This window comes from Pyxicephalus adspersus, chromosome Z, assembly GCF_032062135.1.
Source record: "Pyxicephalus adspersus chromosome Z, UCB_Pads_2.0, whole genome shotgun sequence".
Classification (NCBI taxonomy): Eukaryota; Metazoa; Chordata; class Amphibia; order Anura; family Pyxicephalidae; genus Pyxicephalus; species Pyxicephalus adspersus.
This window is the reverse complement of record NC_092871.1, coordinates 32,713,548-32,729,041: the sequence shown is the minus strand read 5'-3', so window position 1 is coordinate 32,729,041 and position 15,494 is coordinate 32,713,548. Positions and strand designations below refer to the sequence as shown.

Here is a 15,494-nt window from a genome sequence, read left to right as displayed (position 1 = left end):
TATTTTCTATATCAAATATTATGACTAGGACAGACATTATACCTTATTAATTGGAGAATCTTGGCCACAGCTTTAATATAACTTTAAAATTTAACATGGTTTCACTTAGTTACAGAATAACTCTTACAATTATTTATATATATATATATATATATATATATATACCTTGACAGTGCCACCAGTAAAATACAATGACCAGCCACAAGTTTTCCTTGTGGATATTCCTGAAACCCTATACTTATCCTGCAGGGAGTTAACCCTAAATTAGTTCAATGACTGTCGAATCCCTAGTCGTACTTGTTTCTATTACTCCACCAAGTCATGAAGAAACCAATGTTCACCATATTCCTTTATTTGGCTCTGTCAAGGACCTGACGGCAATGGCAGAAATGCAACTACAAAATGAAGGTCATGTATAATATACATGAAATTGAGAGAGTAAAATCAGTTCCAACCAAAGATATCTTTAATAACTAAAGTATTTAGGAGAGCGAGAGGGTCTTTCCTTTTCCAGGGTCTCTATTGGAATGGATTCCTATTCCTTTTTGATTCTGCCCTCTGCTTCTTGTCATCTTTCCTACCTTTACTGACTTCACCCTACAACATGCCTTTTTTTATACCATCCACCCCCCAATTCAAGTCAATACACCCTTTGCCCATGCTGTGCTCAGCTCAGGGTGTCCTATATTGGCTTACATTTCTTTCTACACATGTCCAATGCCTGAAATATGTGTATTATTTGTGTATAAAGCCAACCCACTTTTTAAAAACCACTTTAACCTAATCATAATATAAAAGGATTAGAGAAAAAAGTTTTGAAATAACTATTTACTGCTATCATTAGATCTTTATCATCGGGGAATATTTTTTAACAATCAAAGTTGTCGGCAATGTTCTTACCATATTTTTTTTACTCTGTACTTCCTTCTCTCATCTTACATTTATTTACCTGTCAGGAATTTTGTATTGGTGGTTACACAAATAGTTACAGAAGAGAACTTTTGAGCCAATCTACAAACCCTTTTATTAATGTTACACCATCTATCATAATATAACCATGTGGCAATAGCGCTTGAATGAATATGTACCTGTCTTTTTTTTTCAATGTTTTATTTCCAATTTTATTTGTTCCTTAGGTACTTGGACCAGATGGTGATAGCTGTGCTGTGTGTATTGATTCATTTAAAGCAAATGATGTTGTTCGTATTTTAACATGCAAGTGAGTATTTTGTTTAATCATTAGAGCATACTAAAATTTGATTGCTTCAAGACTACCTGTCCTCATACACGTTATGTAAGTTAAGACAGTCTACTCAAATTAATTGACTGCCAATTTGCCATAAAATCAAATGGCATATTTTCTTTCACCATAGTGCACCCCAACACATAGTAGTCAATTATTGTTTATTTTGGTGTTCTTAAACATGTGTTGAGCAAACTTATTATATTGCACAGACAGCAACAGAGTATTAATGTGTCCTTTAGTTATATAAAATGTTTTACTGCAGCCTTTACTGATTTACTTTATTGCCCTAAACACACATCTATTCTTATAGCTGACACAAAAGACTACTTAAGTACGGCTATAAAACTCCAGGGACTTAATTCAGATTAAATGTTATTTTCATCTTAGTCTATGCTAAGTAACTTGTTTGCTAGGATAAGAAGAAGATTAGGATAATACTGTTTAATAAATAGGTGCTGTGCCAAATTGCAAGATTTTGAATCAACTTTTTGTAATTTTTTTATAGGCAGGACATTTAACATATAAATGTAAAATGCAACAGATCCTTGACTTTAAACATGTGTAAACGCTATCAAGGTACTCTCTGTCGCTGTGTGTTTAGATATGCTTTAGAAAAAAAAAAAAAAAACATGTATGTGTGTATATGTCCCATGCCTTCAACACGCGTTCAAATCTCTTTAACACAAGTCATAATGTTTTGGTATCACTGCATTATCCCAACCAAAGTGTAAGCTTTTTCTGTTCAATATTTTTTTGTTTTCTACAAACTGTACAAAATGAAAAAAAATAGAAAAGCAAGACATGGTGGGGTATATAACTGAAGATAATAAAACATCAATGCAATTGTTCCTTTTTTTAATCCAATGCATTTTAGATTTTTAGAGATAGCATGATAGGCCATCATTATACAGTAATACAGGAATAAGGTCAGTTTGCATTGCTTTTGTTGCGTTTGTGTGAACAAACAGGTTTTCTTACTCTCCATTTTTGTTTTGTTTTTACAGCCACTTTTTCCATAAAAGTTGTATTGATCCCTGGCTGCTTGAGCACCGAACATGCCCAATGTGCAAGTGTGATATCTTGAAGTCATTAGGAATTGCAGTAAGTACAATGTTACTGAACTATCCAAACTATTTTATTATCATATTACGTGTCAAAGGCTACAAATTATTATTTTTTTGTTATGTTATGTCTCACAATTAGAGATGTTGTTTAATTTATAACTTACAAATACTGCTGCAGAGGAATTTTTTTTTTACCTGCAGAAATAGAAGTAGCACTGTGATCTTTTAGTAAAAAAAAAAAAAACTATCTTGGCAATATCTTCATCTTCTGTGGTTCTAGAGATAATGTCATACACAAATCATTGGATTTACATTTTTTTAAAACTGTAACTCTACAGTTACAGTCTTTAAAATCTATTACAATGTAACTATACCAGGTCTATAGCCTAAATGTCTTGAAATAGGAATAATTTTATTTTATGACCATTGCACCGCTTTACCAATACAGCATTGCCTCCTACTGTTCACTTTGAATAATTGCTTGAACTCTTAAAATGAAAATTAGTTCAGATGCAATATGAATAAAAATGAAAATCATCTTTTTGTGTAACATATTAGCGTAATAGAATTTTCATTACCATTTTCAGATCGTACAGTGAGCATTCATATTCCTAATTGTGTAATTTTTTTTCTAATTTTAAGGATCATGAAGATGAGTCAGATAATGCTATGGTGATAGCGTCTGTATCCAGTGAGCTGCAGAGGAGCACAGTACAGGTTGATGATGAGACCCGGAGTGATAACGCATCATCTGGATACGCCTCTGTTCGGGGTGCAGATGAGCCAGCAGAAGACCATGAAAATGAATGTAAGTTTATGTTGAATACTGCAAATGTCAAATTGAAAGCATTCTTAGACTGTATTGAAGCTTTAGATACCCATGATAGGCAGCACATATTTTACTTTGATTGACTTTGACCGACCTGAGATTTTGTTTTCACAAAAGCTTATGAATTACTAAAACTTTATAAATTATTTTCATCTGCAAGTTTCTTCAGATCTCATAACTTACTAGTTTTTGAAAAAAGTTTCACAACCAAAGTTATGGTTTTTGTGAACTGAATTGTCAGTACTGCCCTGTTTTGTTCTGTCAAAGCTCTGATACAAACCACCCAGACCCAGTATAGAAAATACTTGTTGATCCACCATAAATTAACTATACTCAAGTTATGTTGTGGGTCAACGTTGCAGCCTTTTTTTGTGGATTGAACGTTGTCAGCTCTGCCCTGTTTTCTTTTGCCAAAGTTCCCAGGCCCATCCACTCGACCAATTTCATAAATGTAAAGGCTGATAATTACATAGTCCCATTATATGGACAGGGAGGGTTTATTGCTACTCTTCGTTAGACAACACATGACACAAGACGGCTTTGCATTGTTGACAATCCTGATCAACAGGCGTTTTTGTTTTAGGTATACCAAAACGCGTTCAATGAGAGTAGTTTGTTGTTGGGGTTTACACACATTAAAGCTGCGTGCACACGTCCATTAATTATCGTTGGAGACGAATGACCGACGAACGACCGATTGGCCAAAAATAATTTAAAAAAAAAAGTGGCCAACGAGCGAGGATTGTCATTGGAAATTAACAACCGGCCGACGATTGTTCACTATCGTGTGTACAGGCGTTCAGTGATCATGCATGTTTCTGCAATACACTTTCTCCTTTACATGTCACTCCCTGCATCGTTCAAACGATTGTATCTAAGGTGTGTACACTATTGGTGGATTATATTTGAACGATCGTATCGTTAGAGCATGTACAGAATTGTACACAATACGATCGTTCAAATATAATCGTGCATAATCGTTGATTGGTTGTAATTGTTCAATTTCTAACGATAATTATTGGAAGTGTGTACCTAGCTTAAGACTTTCTACACAATCATAGTCCTGTTTACTGCAGGGAGAGCTAGGAAAGCATGCATGCTTCAGGCAGTGCCTAACTGATGACTGTAAGAGCAAATAATCTTTTGAGTTTGTATTTGTCACCTAATTGTGAGTAGCTATATCCACTGATGGTCACTATACCAGTAAATCCTAACTAGATAACATTTAGTTTGCATTTTGGACCTGTTGATCTCATTACTTCTGTTTACATATATATGCTATAGACATGGCACAGCTCAGTTTGACCTTTCTAATAGTGAGAACAGTGGGCCATACATAGTATTATAATATGGCCACTTATACTCTAGATTTGCCATTCCCAACTAGGGTTCCTCGAGTGTTTGCTTGAAGTTCCTTGATCTGTTGCTGAATAATCATTCAAATGATGGTACCTACATGGTTATGGGGCCAGTTATATTTTGCAGACCAAATTGCTTTACAAACAGCTATTATTTTAGCTGTCTCTAAAGGTGGTTTTATCTCCAGGACTGTAGGGGGGACATTCTTATCCCTATTCCCATTGTCCACCAGTATAAGGAAAATCTGTCCCCTACACTCTCAATGAAGCGGTTTTAGCAGAAATTCCAGAAGAACTAAAAACTTATTTCAAGGGTTCCTCTGAGACGGAAAGGTTCAGAAAAGCTGTTGTAGAAAGTAAGTGTATGTAACAAGGCAGCAATGGAATACAGCAAATGGAAAGCAAGGACATTGTCACCCCCAAAAAGGAAGTGCTCCCAACATATACCAGTTCAAAGAAAACTGGAATCATTGGCAACTAATAAATTATTTAAAATTAAAATCATGTAAGAAAAAGTATTTATTTCTTCTATATTCATCAAACTTATCTTTATCTTTTGCAGATGAAAATGTTGAGCTTGTTACCAACGACTCCTCCACAATAGCAACTGATGTTCTTCCACACGCGGACAACCCAACGTTTGAGAGTGAAAACCCTTCCCATATTCACAATGTGAAATCATAAACTGAAGGATGTGCAGAACTTGGCTTTGTCAGTCTATGTGAATGCATCATTTTAATTCTACAGCAATTGTTTTTAACAGCAAAGAAAAAAAAAGTTGTTTGCAAACAATGCTTTAATTTTCTAGTTCTTATATAGAAAAGCTGCAAACTTGGAGGATGAAGTTGAAAAATGGTAAAATATTGTCTATTTTTATTCCTTGATTGTTTTTTCATTCTCTTTGTTGCTACATATTTTAACTCAGGTTTGTATAGCTTAGACCAAACAAAATCTTATGAAACTTGTATTTTAATATATTCACACTAAGCAGAGTTCTTATTAATAAAAAAAAAGTATATATGCCTTTTTTTATTTCCAGTTTCTGAATAGTAGATACCTAAATTAGGCCCGTATTAATAATTCAAGCAGAAAAGACTGTAACCATACCAGCCAATTGACATTTTTTTTTTCTTGGCTGTACTATCTTAATGGATTTGATCACTCGACATTAAAGAGTAAATATTATCAATGATGATTCTATTAGTCCTAGGACTGTCAAGTGCAATGTTGTTAATTTATCACTTTAAAAATTACCTAATAAAAGGGTAACTTTCATGCACAATCATTCTGCAAGTGCAACTTGCTCTTCTTTTTAGACTGTGAGGGGTAGACAGAAGGGTATGCTAAACTCTGATGCTCCATGTCCCACTTGCACCTGCACTGCATAGGTTTCTGGTCTGGCAGTGTAAAACTTCTATTTTTATTCAAAATAATGGAAATGTCTAATTTATCATATTAACATTTTGCATGCATCATCTTGTTTGGCACCTATGGGGCCAGTCAGGTTGACAGGTGTTTGTGAATGCTAGACAACGAACATAACCTACGACTTGAAAGTCAAACTAGTCCTCACCAATTTGCTTATTACATAGGAAGATGTCATAAACAACGTCATATAAAATTCAGTGATCCAGTATGGTAAAACATTTCACCTTAGAACAAAGACAACTGTAACTTATTTCAGGGGTCCCCAATCCCTGGTCAACTAGTGGGCCACGGCCGTCTGACAACTGGGTCGCGAGAGCATGGAGACTTACTCAGTGAAGGGCTACAGCAGCGGTCCCCCACCTGTGGTCCGCAAGAAAATTTTGGTGGTCCGTGGCTCTGGCTGGTGCCCCCCCTAGCGTGGGGTCATGAGAAGGACCCTGCTTGGAGGGGGCACACCGGCCAGAGCCACAGACCATGTCCCCCATATAGAACACAGGCTCAGGGATGTGGCCGGGTTATGTCTCTGGACACAACCCAGCCACTCTCCTATCGTAGGTTCAGATCTGCGACGGGAGAGTGGGCGAGTTCTGGCATAATGTCATCATTGTGGGGGGAATTTCTTCTGTTTTGAGTGACACGCGGTGCCCCGCTAATGCACAGTCCGGAGTCTGTAAATTTAGAGGTCCGTGACGTCCAAAAGTTTGGGGACCACTGACTTATCTTATATGGGGTATGTTTTCAACTGCTTTGCCACGAGTCAGAAGCACACAATCCAACGACACAATGCATTATTCTTATTGTGCTGCTTACTGCCTTCCTAAAGTTCAGGTTTAAAATTGGACACCATATAAATGTTTTATTTTATCCCACAAAAAAGGCATATATGCCTTTGAAATATTAGCATGGTAAAATTTGTCATCTCAGTAGATGAAGTGAAAGTAAAACTAGCATGTTTCTCTTTATGCATTCTGCCATGGCACTCAAACCGCTTGACTTGTTTTTTAAGACATTATTGGAACAATAAAACATTTTCATTATAATGAAAGCAGCGACTTGCAAACTAAATCAGATTGTACCTTAAATTTATAAGAAATCTAATAAAATAAGTTAAAAGTGTAGGATTTATGCAATAGTTAAATAAGAAAAACTTAGAGTGCTTTTAATGTGTGCAGTATTCTACCCTATATATTACTAAAGATTTCAGCTCAAATCACACTGGCACAATAAAAGTAATATAGATATTTTATTTTTGACATATTGTGCACCAAATTGTTGATGAAAATGGTATTTGTAAAGGGGTCTTTAAAACCAAAAGTGTTGTTTTTAGCTAAAAGTGGAACCTAGTGGGCTGAGTCAGCCCTTGGCTTTACATACTCCCAAAACTTTAATCCACAAATCATACTTCCTAACTCCGTTCCTGTCAACGTGAGACTTTTTTGGTTTTCCCATTTACCTCCACCTACCTTAAATTATTCCAGCTCCTGTAGCACTGAACTCTATATTATAGAACAAAGAATGCAACCTAGAGGTAGGGAACACCTAATAATAGCCACCGCAGGCCCGCAAGCTTTGGAACCTAAATAAATATTACTAACAGAGTCCTTAAGAGGGAGAATACATTGTTCAGTGGTTTAACTCTCCAGCATCTAATGAAGCGAAGATATCAATTTAGGGTAGAATTATGAATGGCTGTATAATTGCACACTCTCCTAGTTGTAAACACATCGCTGATGTTGTGTAAAATGGTCAGTTCTGGTTTTGCCCCTTTATTAAGCCTAAATGGGTCAGAAATTGAGATACATTTTACTTTTCATAAAATAGTAAAGCCTACACAACTTGCAGAAGATTCCTATTGCAGTTGACTTCCCTTGCCTAGCAAATTGCATGTGGCTGCAGTCAACTCCAAAACTGTCCTACTTGTAAGATTAAATTGAAAAAAAGTAGGTATGTTATATAAATAATGCACAATTCGTAGAACCTAGAAAATACCTAGATTTCCGCAGCATTGATGTCTACAATCGTCTTCTGTATTCTTTAGCCTGACAGTAAACACAATCTGCAACTCCTTAACCACACTCCTTCTGATAGACATTACAATAGTTTATTCTGTTAGGCTGCAATATTGTTGTACTTCTAAGTCAAACCAAATTCTACTTGAGAGGAGGAAGCCACCCTATTTGCCCAATCAGATACCCACCATTAAACTATTAAAGAACTAGGCTTTCCTGTATTGTTCATTGAGGGACACGGCAATCTGTTACCATTTGGATCAAACTGACACCTTTAGTAGGATTTGATGCTAAAAACCTGTGGTCTACCCATGTTGCCTTAGTTCTTTCAGTGTTCCAGGGGGATATAAATCTTACCATCAGCTCAGGTGGTAAAGTCTTTTTTTCATTGTTGGTTTTCGTTCAAGCTTTATCTTGTGGCAGTATGATCCAATGGTAGTACATTTCTTATGTCCTCATTACTCTAAGAAAGAACTTGTCAAAACTATCTCTGCCCTCACTTTTCTTTTTTTTTCACTTGAGTATACATGATGCAGTTCACTAGATTATACATGATTGAATATTTTATAATCAAGGAGGCGCTAATGTCTTTTTATACTAGGGCTATTTGCTTTAGAACTGGGACCCCAAAAATGTATTATTCTTTACAGGAGTCGGTAGAATTCATGGTGAACTATGATTTTTTTTTTTTTTTTATTTGTGTTGGCTGTTTTGGCAGTTATATAGAACTTTTTTTATTATGACTTGTATTTTATTTGTGGTGGATGATCCATGGTAAATATAAGTCAGCCCTATGCATGTCCTTTCATCCAGAGACCTTATGACCTTCCATTAAAATTTAATTGACTGGTGTTTAGATGGTCAGGTTTTCAGTTAGGGATGGTCCCTAACAACCAACCACATTTCAGAACTAAACCATTGTCATTGGCTGGTAAAAGGTCTCTGGAGACATACATTGTCTATCTATTTTAGTTTTGAGGAACTATATACAGATGGGAATAAATGTGGCTGATAAAAATGGCCCAATATAATATATAGAGAACCAATTGTGATTCAAATGTATCATCTACATGCTTCACTGATCACTATGAACACTGGGACTTCTGTCCACAGAAAAAAAACGTGACTTTGTTGACCATAGCATCCAGTTAAATAAAGCTCTAATTTCCCTAAAAAATGTTAGAACATTGGGGGGAAAATCTTGAAAAAAAAAAAAAAGTTTTTTCTGGGCTTATACCAAAGGCAATGCAAACCACAATAATAATAAGCAAGTGCAGTAACCTATATGACAAATATAAATTACCTACAGATAATATAAATGGAAATCAGTTATATAATTGATATTTCAACAGTTTAGAGAATTTAGAACAATGCAAGATGAGCATTGGTTGTTATGAGCATTTTTTTACTTTGCTAATTTAAAAACAAAAGCAGTACAAAGAAATCAAATTTACCTATTCTGTATAAAAAGAACAATCTTGTGCCTTATCATACCGTTAGAGTGGATTCACACATTCTTTGATGATAAGTGTTGCATTGTGTTGAGGCAACTCAATCCTTTCGAAAAGTATCCCCAACGCAAGCACAACTACACACATCCCTTTTTTTGACAAAGCACACTACAACATGGTGTGTGTTGTGGTGTAATGTGCGTTGTGGAGGACATTCTTTATGTATTCTAAGAGTTTCCCTCTTAAAACCACACTAAACCGCAGCACACCAATATGAACCAGCTACATAAAAAAGAAATGGATTTCTGTTAAATGTAATTACTTGCATTGTTAGATTAAACTGTACTCTAAGATTGTCCCTTTTGTATAATTTAAAAGAAAAAAAAGCACTTTATTTGTATCCTTTCTAAAGCAGTAACCTCATATTTAATAAATGTGAATATGTATGTGAATAATAATGATAAATAAGGGTAAATGCACACAAGTGGCGCACAAGCATCTGTGTTTCAGCATTGTCCTTAATTTGTAAAATGCAATTGTACCCGTAACATAAAAAATGGACCATGTAATTCAGGGATCTGATAGTAATTTCATTCAACAAGCAAACTTTGTTTTAGATGTTGAAATTGCTTTACAGTTTCCTGTAGCCGGGCAATGATGCTAAAGCTCACTAAATTAGAAAACTCTTGTTTCCTGCTGATTGCTGTAAACTCTAGTTCTGACTCAATGGAAGAGTTATCAGGTTTATATCTACATAGACTGTGTTTCAGAATCTTTATATTGTTTTGAGTTGGGTCCAATCGGGCTTTAAAACTTGTAATGAAAAGACATCAGAAAAAGGATTAATAATATCTGTAAGATCAGGGATTCTACCTATTGCTGGAGCAAAGCTGATGTGTGCAAATGCATGTACTGTTATATTTTTCTTTTTTTAATCCAACAAAACTTGTATCTGGGAAATGTTAAAATACTGTAAATAGATCTCATAATTTGTAATAATAAATTCTGTAAATAAATGTATTCCATTATTGTTGCGTCTAGTAATTCATGAACGACAGGGAACCTGCTTACTGTTATTTATATCTAAAATGGCATACGGTGTATCTGCGAAAATACTTTTATCGTTTACCTGGATTTACAAACAATAAAGGAAATGTTCTCACCACATCACAAAAGATGAATAATAATAAACTAATAATGAAATAAGGACAGAAAAGTTGCTCTTTAAGGAAACAGCAGTGTTTTTAAGAAAAGGCCACTTATATTGAATATATTAAAGCTCTGCAGAGCTAATATTTTCTCAAAGTACAGGTATGGCCAAAATTAACCCTCCATGGCGGTATTCCTGAGCGTGGCTCGGGGTCAAATTTTCCTTACAGAAAGAGGTAAACCCGAGCCACATTCAGGGTAGAATTAAGGGCTTACCTGGTCTTCATGAGCTGGCGGCATCCTCCAGCGATGTCCACTTGGTGATGGCCAGCCGGCATCGGTGTCCCCTTGCCTTGCAAGGTCCTTCAGATTGAAGATAATTCAAGGACCTAAAGAAGCTTTGCAGCCAGGATCTAGTAGCAGAACACTGCTGTTGCCTTCAAAGAGACATTCTTCAGCCCTTTTTTCAATGTGATTTTTACATTAGGCTTGGCAACTTACCATATTATAAAGCAAATTTCTGGGATCCCATTCTCTTAATATCACTAATAATGAAACAATGAAAATAATCTCGTCAGCCATTGGGTAAGGCCTTCAGACATCTCAACATTTCCAACTCTGTACAGATGAATCAGGGAAACATTACATACATTTTGTAGATTTCAATGGATCATCTTCACACAGGCACTGGATACAAAACCAAATCCACAACTTAAATGATTTCGGAATGGTTTCTACCCTAGTTTTGAAGCAATAAAAGGTACAGGCCTATAGAGATTTATATGTAATTTCAGCTACCTGTGTTTCCTGGATCCTTCTGCAATGCAGTCTTCATGGAAGAATATATTGGATTGGTATAGGTTTAATTTTTAGTACATTAAAACTTAGGTTAAGGCGGAACTAAACCCTGCGTTGATTGGTGGACAATATTCGGCCATCCTAATTAGGCAGGCTGGAAATATGTAACTCCCACACATGAGTACATTCATTCACAGCATGCGCAGAGGAATTTCTGGGTATCTTGGCTAACAAAGCTGACACTGTGTATGTATGGCTTAGATTTTTGCAAGAATTCCAGAGCAGATAGCAAGGATTATTGCAGGGACCTGCCTAATAGTGGATTCCTAAAAATGTAACTTCAATTCCACTTTAAAGGGGCTTTTAACGGATACAGTAAAATGTGACAGTATTCAAATTTTATATTTTCATTATATTCTCATGGGAAAATTCAAAGATAAAACAGTATTGTGAAACTTGAGGTCAAGTTAAACATTATCTCATTTATTTGTATTTCTATTGTCACATTGTAATATTACCTAGTACAGCTTCTCCTATGACTTTATACAGTGGCGTATGCCACAAAGAGAATATAACAATTTTTAAGGGCTTTAATGAAAGTACAACTTTAGTCATATTTCATGAAAATACTCTCTTCTTTAGGATTAGTATTCTACTAAAAGTTATCTATATGAATTAAACATACAAAAATTTTTAAAAAATTGTACTAATGGGTTAGATCAGTGGTCCACGAGGAAATTTTGGGGGTCCGCGGCTCCCGCTGGGGAGAAGCACCGGCCAGAGCCGTGGACCATGTCAACCATACAGTTTCTAGGCTCAGGGAAATGGGCGGGCTGTGTCCCTGGACTCTCCCATTGCAGGCTCAGATCTGCGATTGGAGAGTGGGCGGGGTTGTGTCATAATGACGTCACTCTGGGGGAGCAGAGTCACGGGACAGAAAAGTTTGCCAACCACTGGGTTAGATAGTACAAATACCAATCTAAATAAATAAAAAGTCATAAACTCACCAAAGACTGAGATGAACAACTTCCCAATTGGAACAATCTCAACATATTATTAGGCAGTGTAGTGTCAGTTACTGTATAAAATTCTCACTGTGAGTGAGGTAATATGAGTAGTCACAAACAAAGCAAAAAAAAACTCTATGGAGCCTAGACATTCATTAACTTCTGGAGCAAGCTGTGCTTTGATCCTAAAGCTTGTCCTAAAGGGTTACAAAATGTTGCAGAAGATCTCAACCCCCTAAGATCACCCACAACCTCAGCTGTGTTTACACATTTGTTAGCCGAGTCCATATTCGTAAGCAGAATCTTTTAAACAGTAAAACAAATTAAAATTGTTAGCAGAACAATTTGTTAGCCAAGGTATCACAGTTTAAAGAATCAGTTCAGTATTGGAGTCTCTTGGATCTTCCTCCTGTGACACTGCACTACCTACAGGTAAAGGGATGCCTGCACCCCAAAAAAAGGAATGAACTGTTTGGAAATTGCCTAACAGGAATCAGAAGGTTAACAGATTGAACAGAACAGATTGAGCCCAAGGCATAGCACATACATTTGGAGCATCACAACAATAGAATTCAGTTCATGCCCAGATACAAATGGGAGAAGGAGGGAAAATACAAAAGGTGGTGAGAATAAAAGAAGAGGATTAAAATCTAAAGTTTGTAGTTACCTAGAATAAATATCCTCATTAATATAAGTATAATAAGTTTAGCGGGGGTTTGTTTTTTATTGTCTATTGAGGATAATGTATTTTCTTGGTTTAATTTTTGCTTCCAGTAGAGATCTCTGCTCTTCTTTCCACTTCTGCTTCTCAGTGCTTCTATTGGCCAGTAGAATTTAGGAGAAAAATATTGTGCAACCCCATGATTATTTACCTTCACTAAACCCCTACTATCCACCCAGATAATTTTTACAAATATTGTTAAATGTAAATGATCTGCTTCTACTATAAAGGTGCCTATGGAGTCCAGAGGTAAATACACTAACCACCCCAGTGCTCAACCCAAAAATTTTTTTAAGCCGGGTGGGAAGAAACTTTAGGTGGGTGGCAGCCCCTGTATTGTGACCAAACTCTTTGGTAATCACCCAAAAACAGCCGGGTGGGTGCTGAAAAGTGCCGGGTGGTGCGCCCAGCTAAAAGTGCCTGGGGAGAACCCTGCACCCCATTCCTGTAGTGCTGTGCTTAAAACCAATGTTTGTATTTAGTTAACAAAAAATATTAGAAAAGGCAGTCCTCTGGTTCAAGAATTCATGCAGATCCAAATAATCCACAGGGAATGACCCAAAGAATACCAACTAGCAAATTATGCCTAGAGTTTGGCTGCGCTGTTACTGTCAAAATGCCTAGCAGTGTTTCAATATTTTTCATTAGGGATCGAAATTATACTGAAGAAGAGACCTATATGACCTTTGTTATACATTGCAATCATTCTCTATACTGCTGTCCGCATTTTATGAACCATTTATAAATGAAGTCCATGAAAACTCCCTGCAAAGCACATATCTGCAATGGTATGAAGTTCTCTCTACCTTACATTGCTAAGTAATTGGAAAAAAGCCTGGAGTCATGCAACAAGACTTCCAACACGCATTATAGTTCCTTATTTTTTTTTGCTCTTCCATCCAGTAGAATAACTTAAATATACTTAGAACTCTGCTTGCTTCAGGGCTCTGAAATTAAACCTACACTTGTAGATGAATCTAGACTTTCATGCCAAAATATTCTACGTCTGGATGTAATAGTGAACCAGTGGTTGCATTGGTTTTCTACATTGCTGCCCGAAATCTAGGTTTTCACTTAATTTGTTCATTTTTGTTTCATATTAAAGACTTGACAATCAGGTATCAGAAGAAGGTCATCATTGGAAGCCTTCACATTGATCTTAGTAGCGTTTCCATAGACATAAGATTCGGTTTGGTACAGTAAAGACTGATTTTGTGTTCTTTAAATGCTAAGAAGGTCACTTCAAGTCATTATTTGGGAGCACTACAGAGAGAGAGGTCTGTATTGAGATAAGTTGGCAGTCTATCTCCCAAAAGTGTTCTCAACCTTTCGGATGTCACGGAAAACTAAATCCACGGACTCCGGACCGCGCATGCTGTGTGTTACTCAAGAAACTTCCCCCAGAGTGATGTCATGATGCCAGAACCTCCCACTCTCCAGACACACCCAATGTGAGAGTAAGCGGGTTGTGTCTATACGGTGGACATGATCTGCAGCTCTGGCTGGTGCGCCCCCAGTGGGGTCCTTCACCTGACCCGGCGAGAGCCGCGGAACACCGGTTGGCCACCGCTGCTCTAGTATCACCCAGAAGAATCCGCCTCACCAGCCATAAGGCATGTAGAATCAGAACCACAAGGCAGCAGCCAGTACTATTAACACATAGCTGCCAAATGTCCCATTCCGCACAGCAATGTCCATTACTCATTGTCCCACACAGGTTTTAGTGAACTCTATTTATCAAAGGATCAAGTCAGGATTCCTCTTATGTATTATATAAAGTTAAGTTTATTCACTTGATGGAAATGATCTTCCATGGTACTGAATATAATTAGAAAGAAGAGTAAGTTCTACTTATGTTCATTCTTAGGGGTTGGCATAATTTGATAAACTAGAGGAGAGGGAACCCTCATCAGATGCATAATGACGTAAAGGTGCTAGGGTTATTATCAAAAATGAACAGGAGCCAACAAACCAACCACTGATAAATGTTCAATGTTAGATATAAAAGTCTTGTTATGCCAACCTGCTGGCTTATACACACCACAATTGCCATGTTGACCAGTCGGTCTTCCAGTTGCCAGGAAAAGTATCTTACCTCCTTCAATTGGAATCAGTGGATCCAAGGACTCAATGTCCTCCATAATCCTCCAAACTTCCATCTGCAGACAGCTTTAACCATAAACCTCCTAGATTGTAAGCTCTTCAGGGCAGGGTCCTCTTGTGTCACTGTCTGTATCTATTTGTCATTTCCTATTTATTGTACAGCGCTGCTTAATATGTTGGAGCTATATAAATCCTGTTTGATAATAATATTACTGAAAGATTCTCTAATATTGTCCAACAGAAATCCTGGCGGACTCTCGGATGGGAGTGCAAGCTGCTTAGGATATAGAAGTTGTGAGCTTTGCGTGTCTTTAAAGAATAAATTCTGGAT

General features: G+C 36.7%; 1 protein-coding gene across 1 annotated transcript in view; it reads left to right on the top strand.

Moving 5' to 3' along the window:
- Positions 1 to 10,415, top strand: part of RNF128 (ring finger protein 128) — a gene marked incomplete in the record, with an annotated part of 38,631 nt that extends 28,216 nt beyond the window's left edge. Inside the window, 4 exon segments of the mRNA XM_072429728.1 lie at positions 1,137 to 1,219; positions 2,251 to 2,347; positions 2,953 to 3,118; positions 5,060 to 10,415. Coding sequence (XP_072285829.1) covers positions 1,137 to 1,219; positions 2,251 to 2,347; positions 2,953 to 3,118; positions 5,060 to 5,181 — 468 coding nt within the window.
- Between the last annotated feature and the right edge of the window lie 5,079 nt (positions 10,416 to 15,494).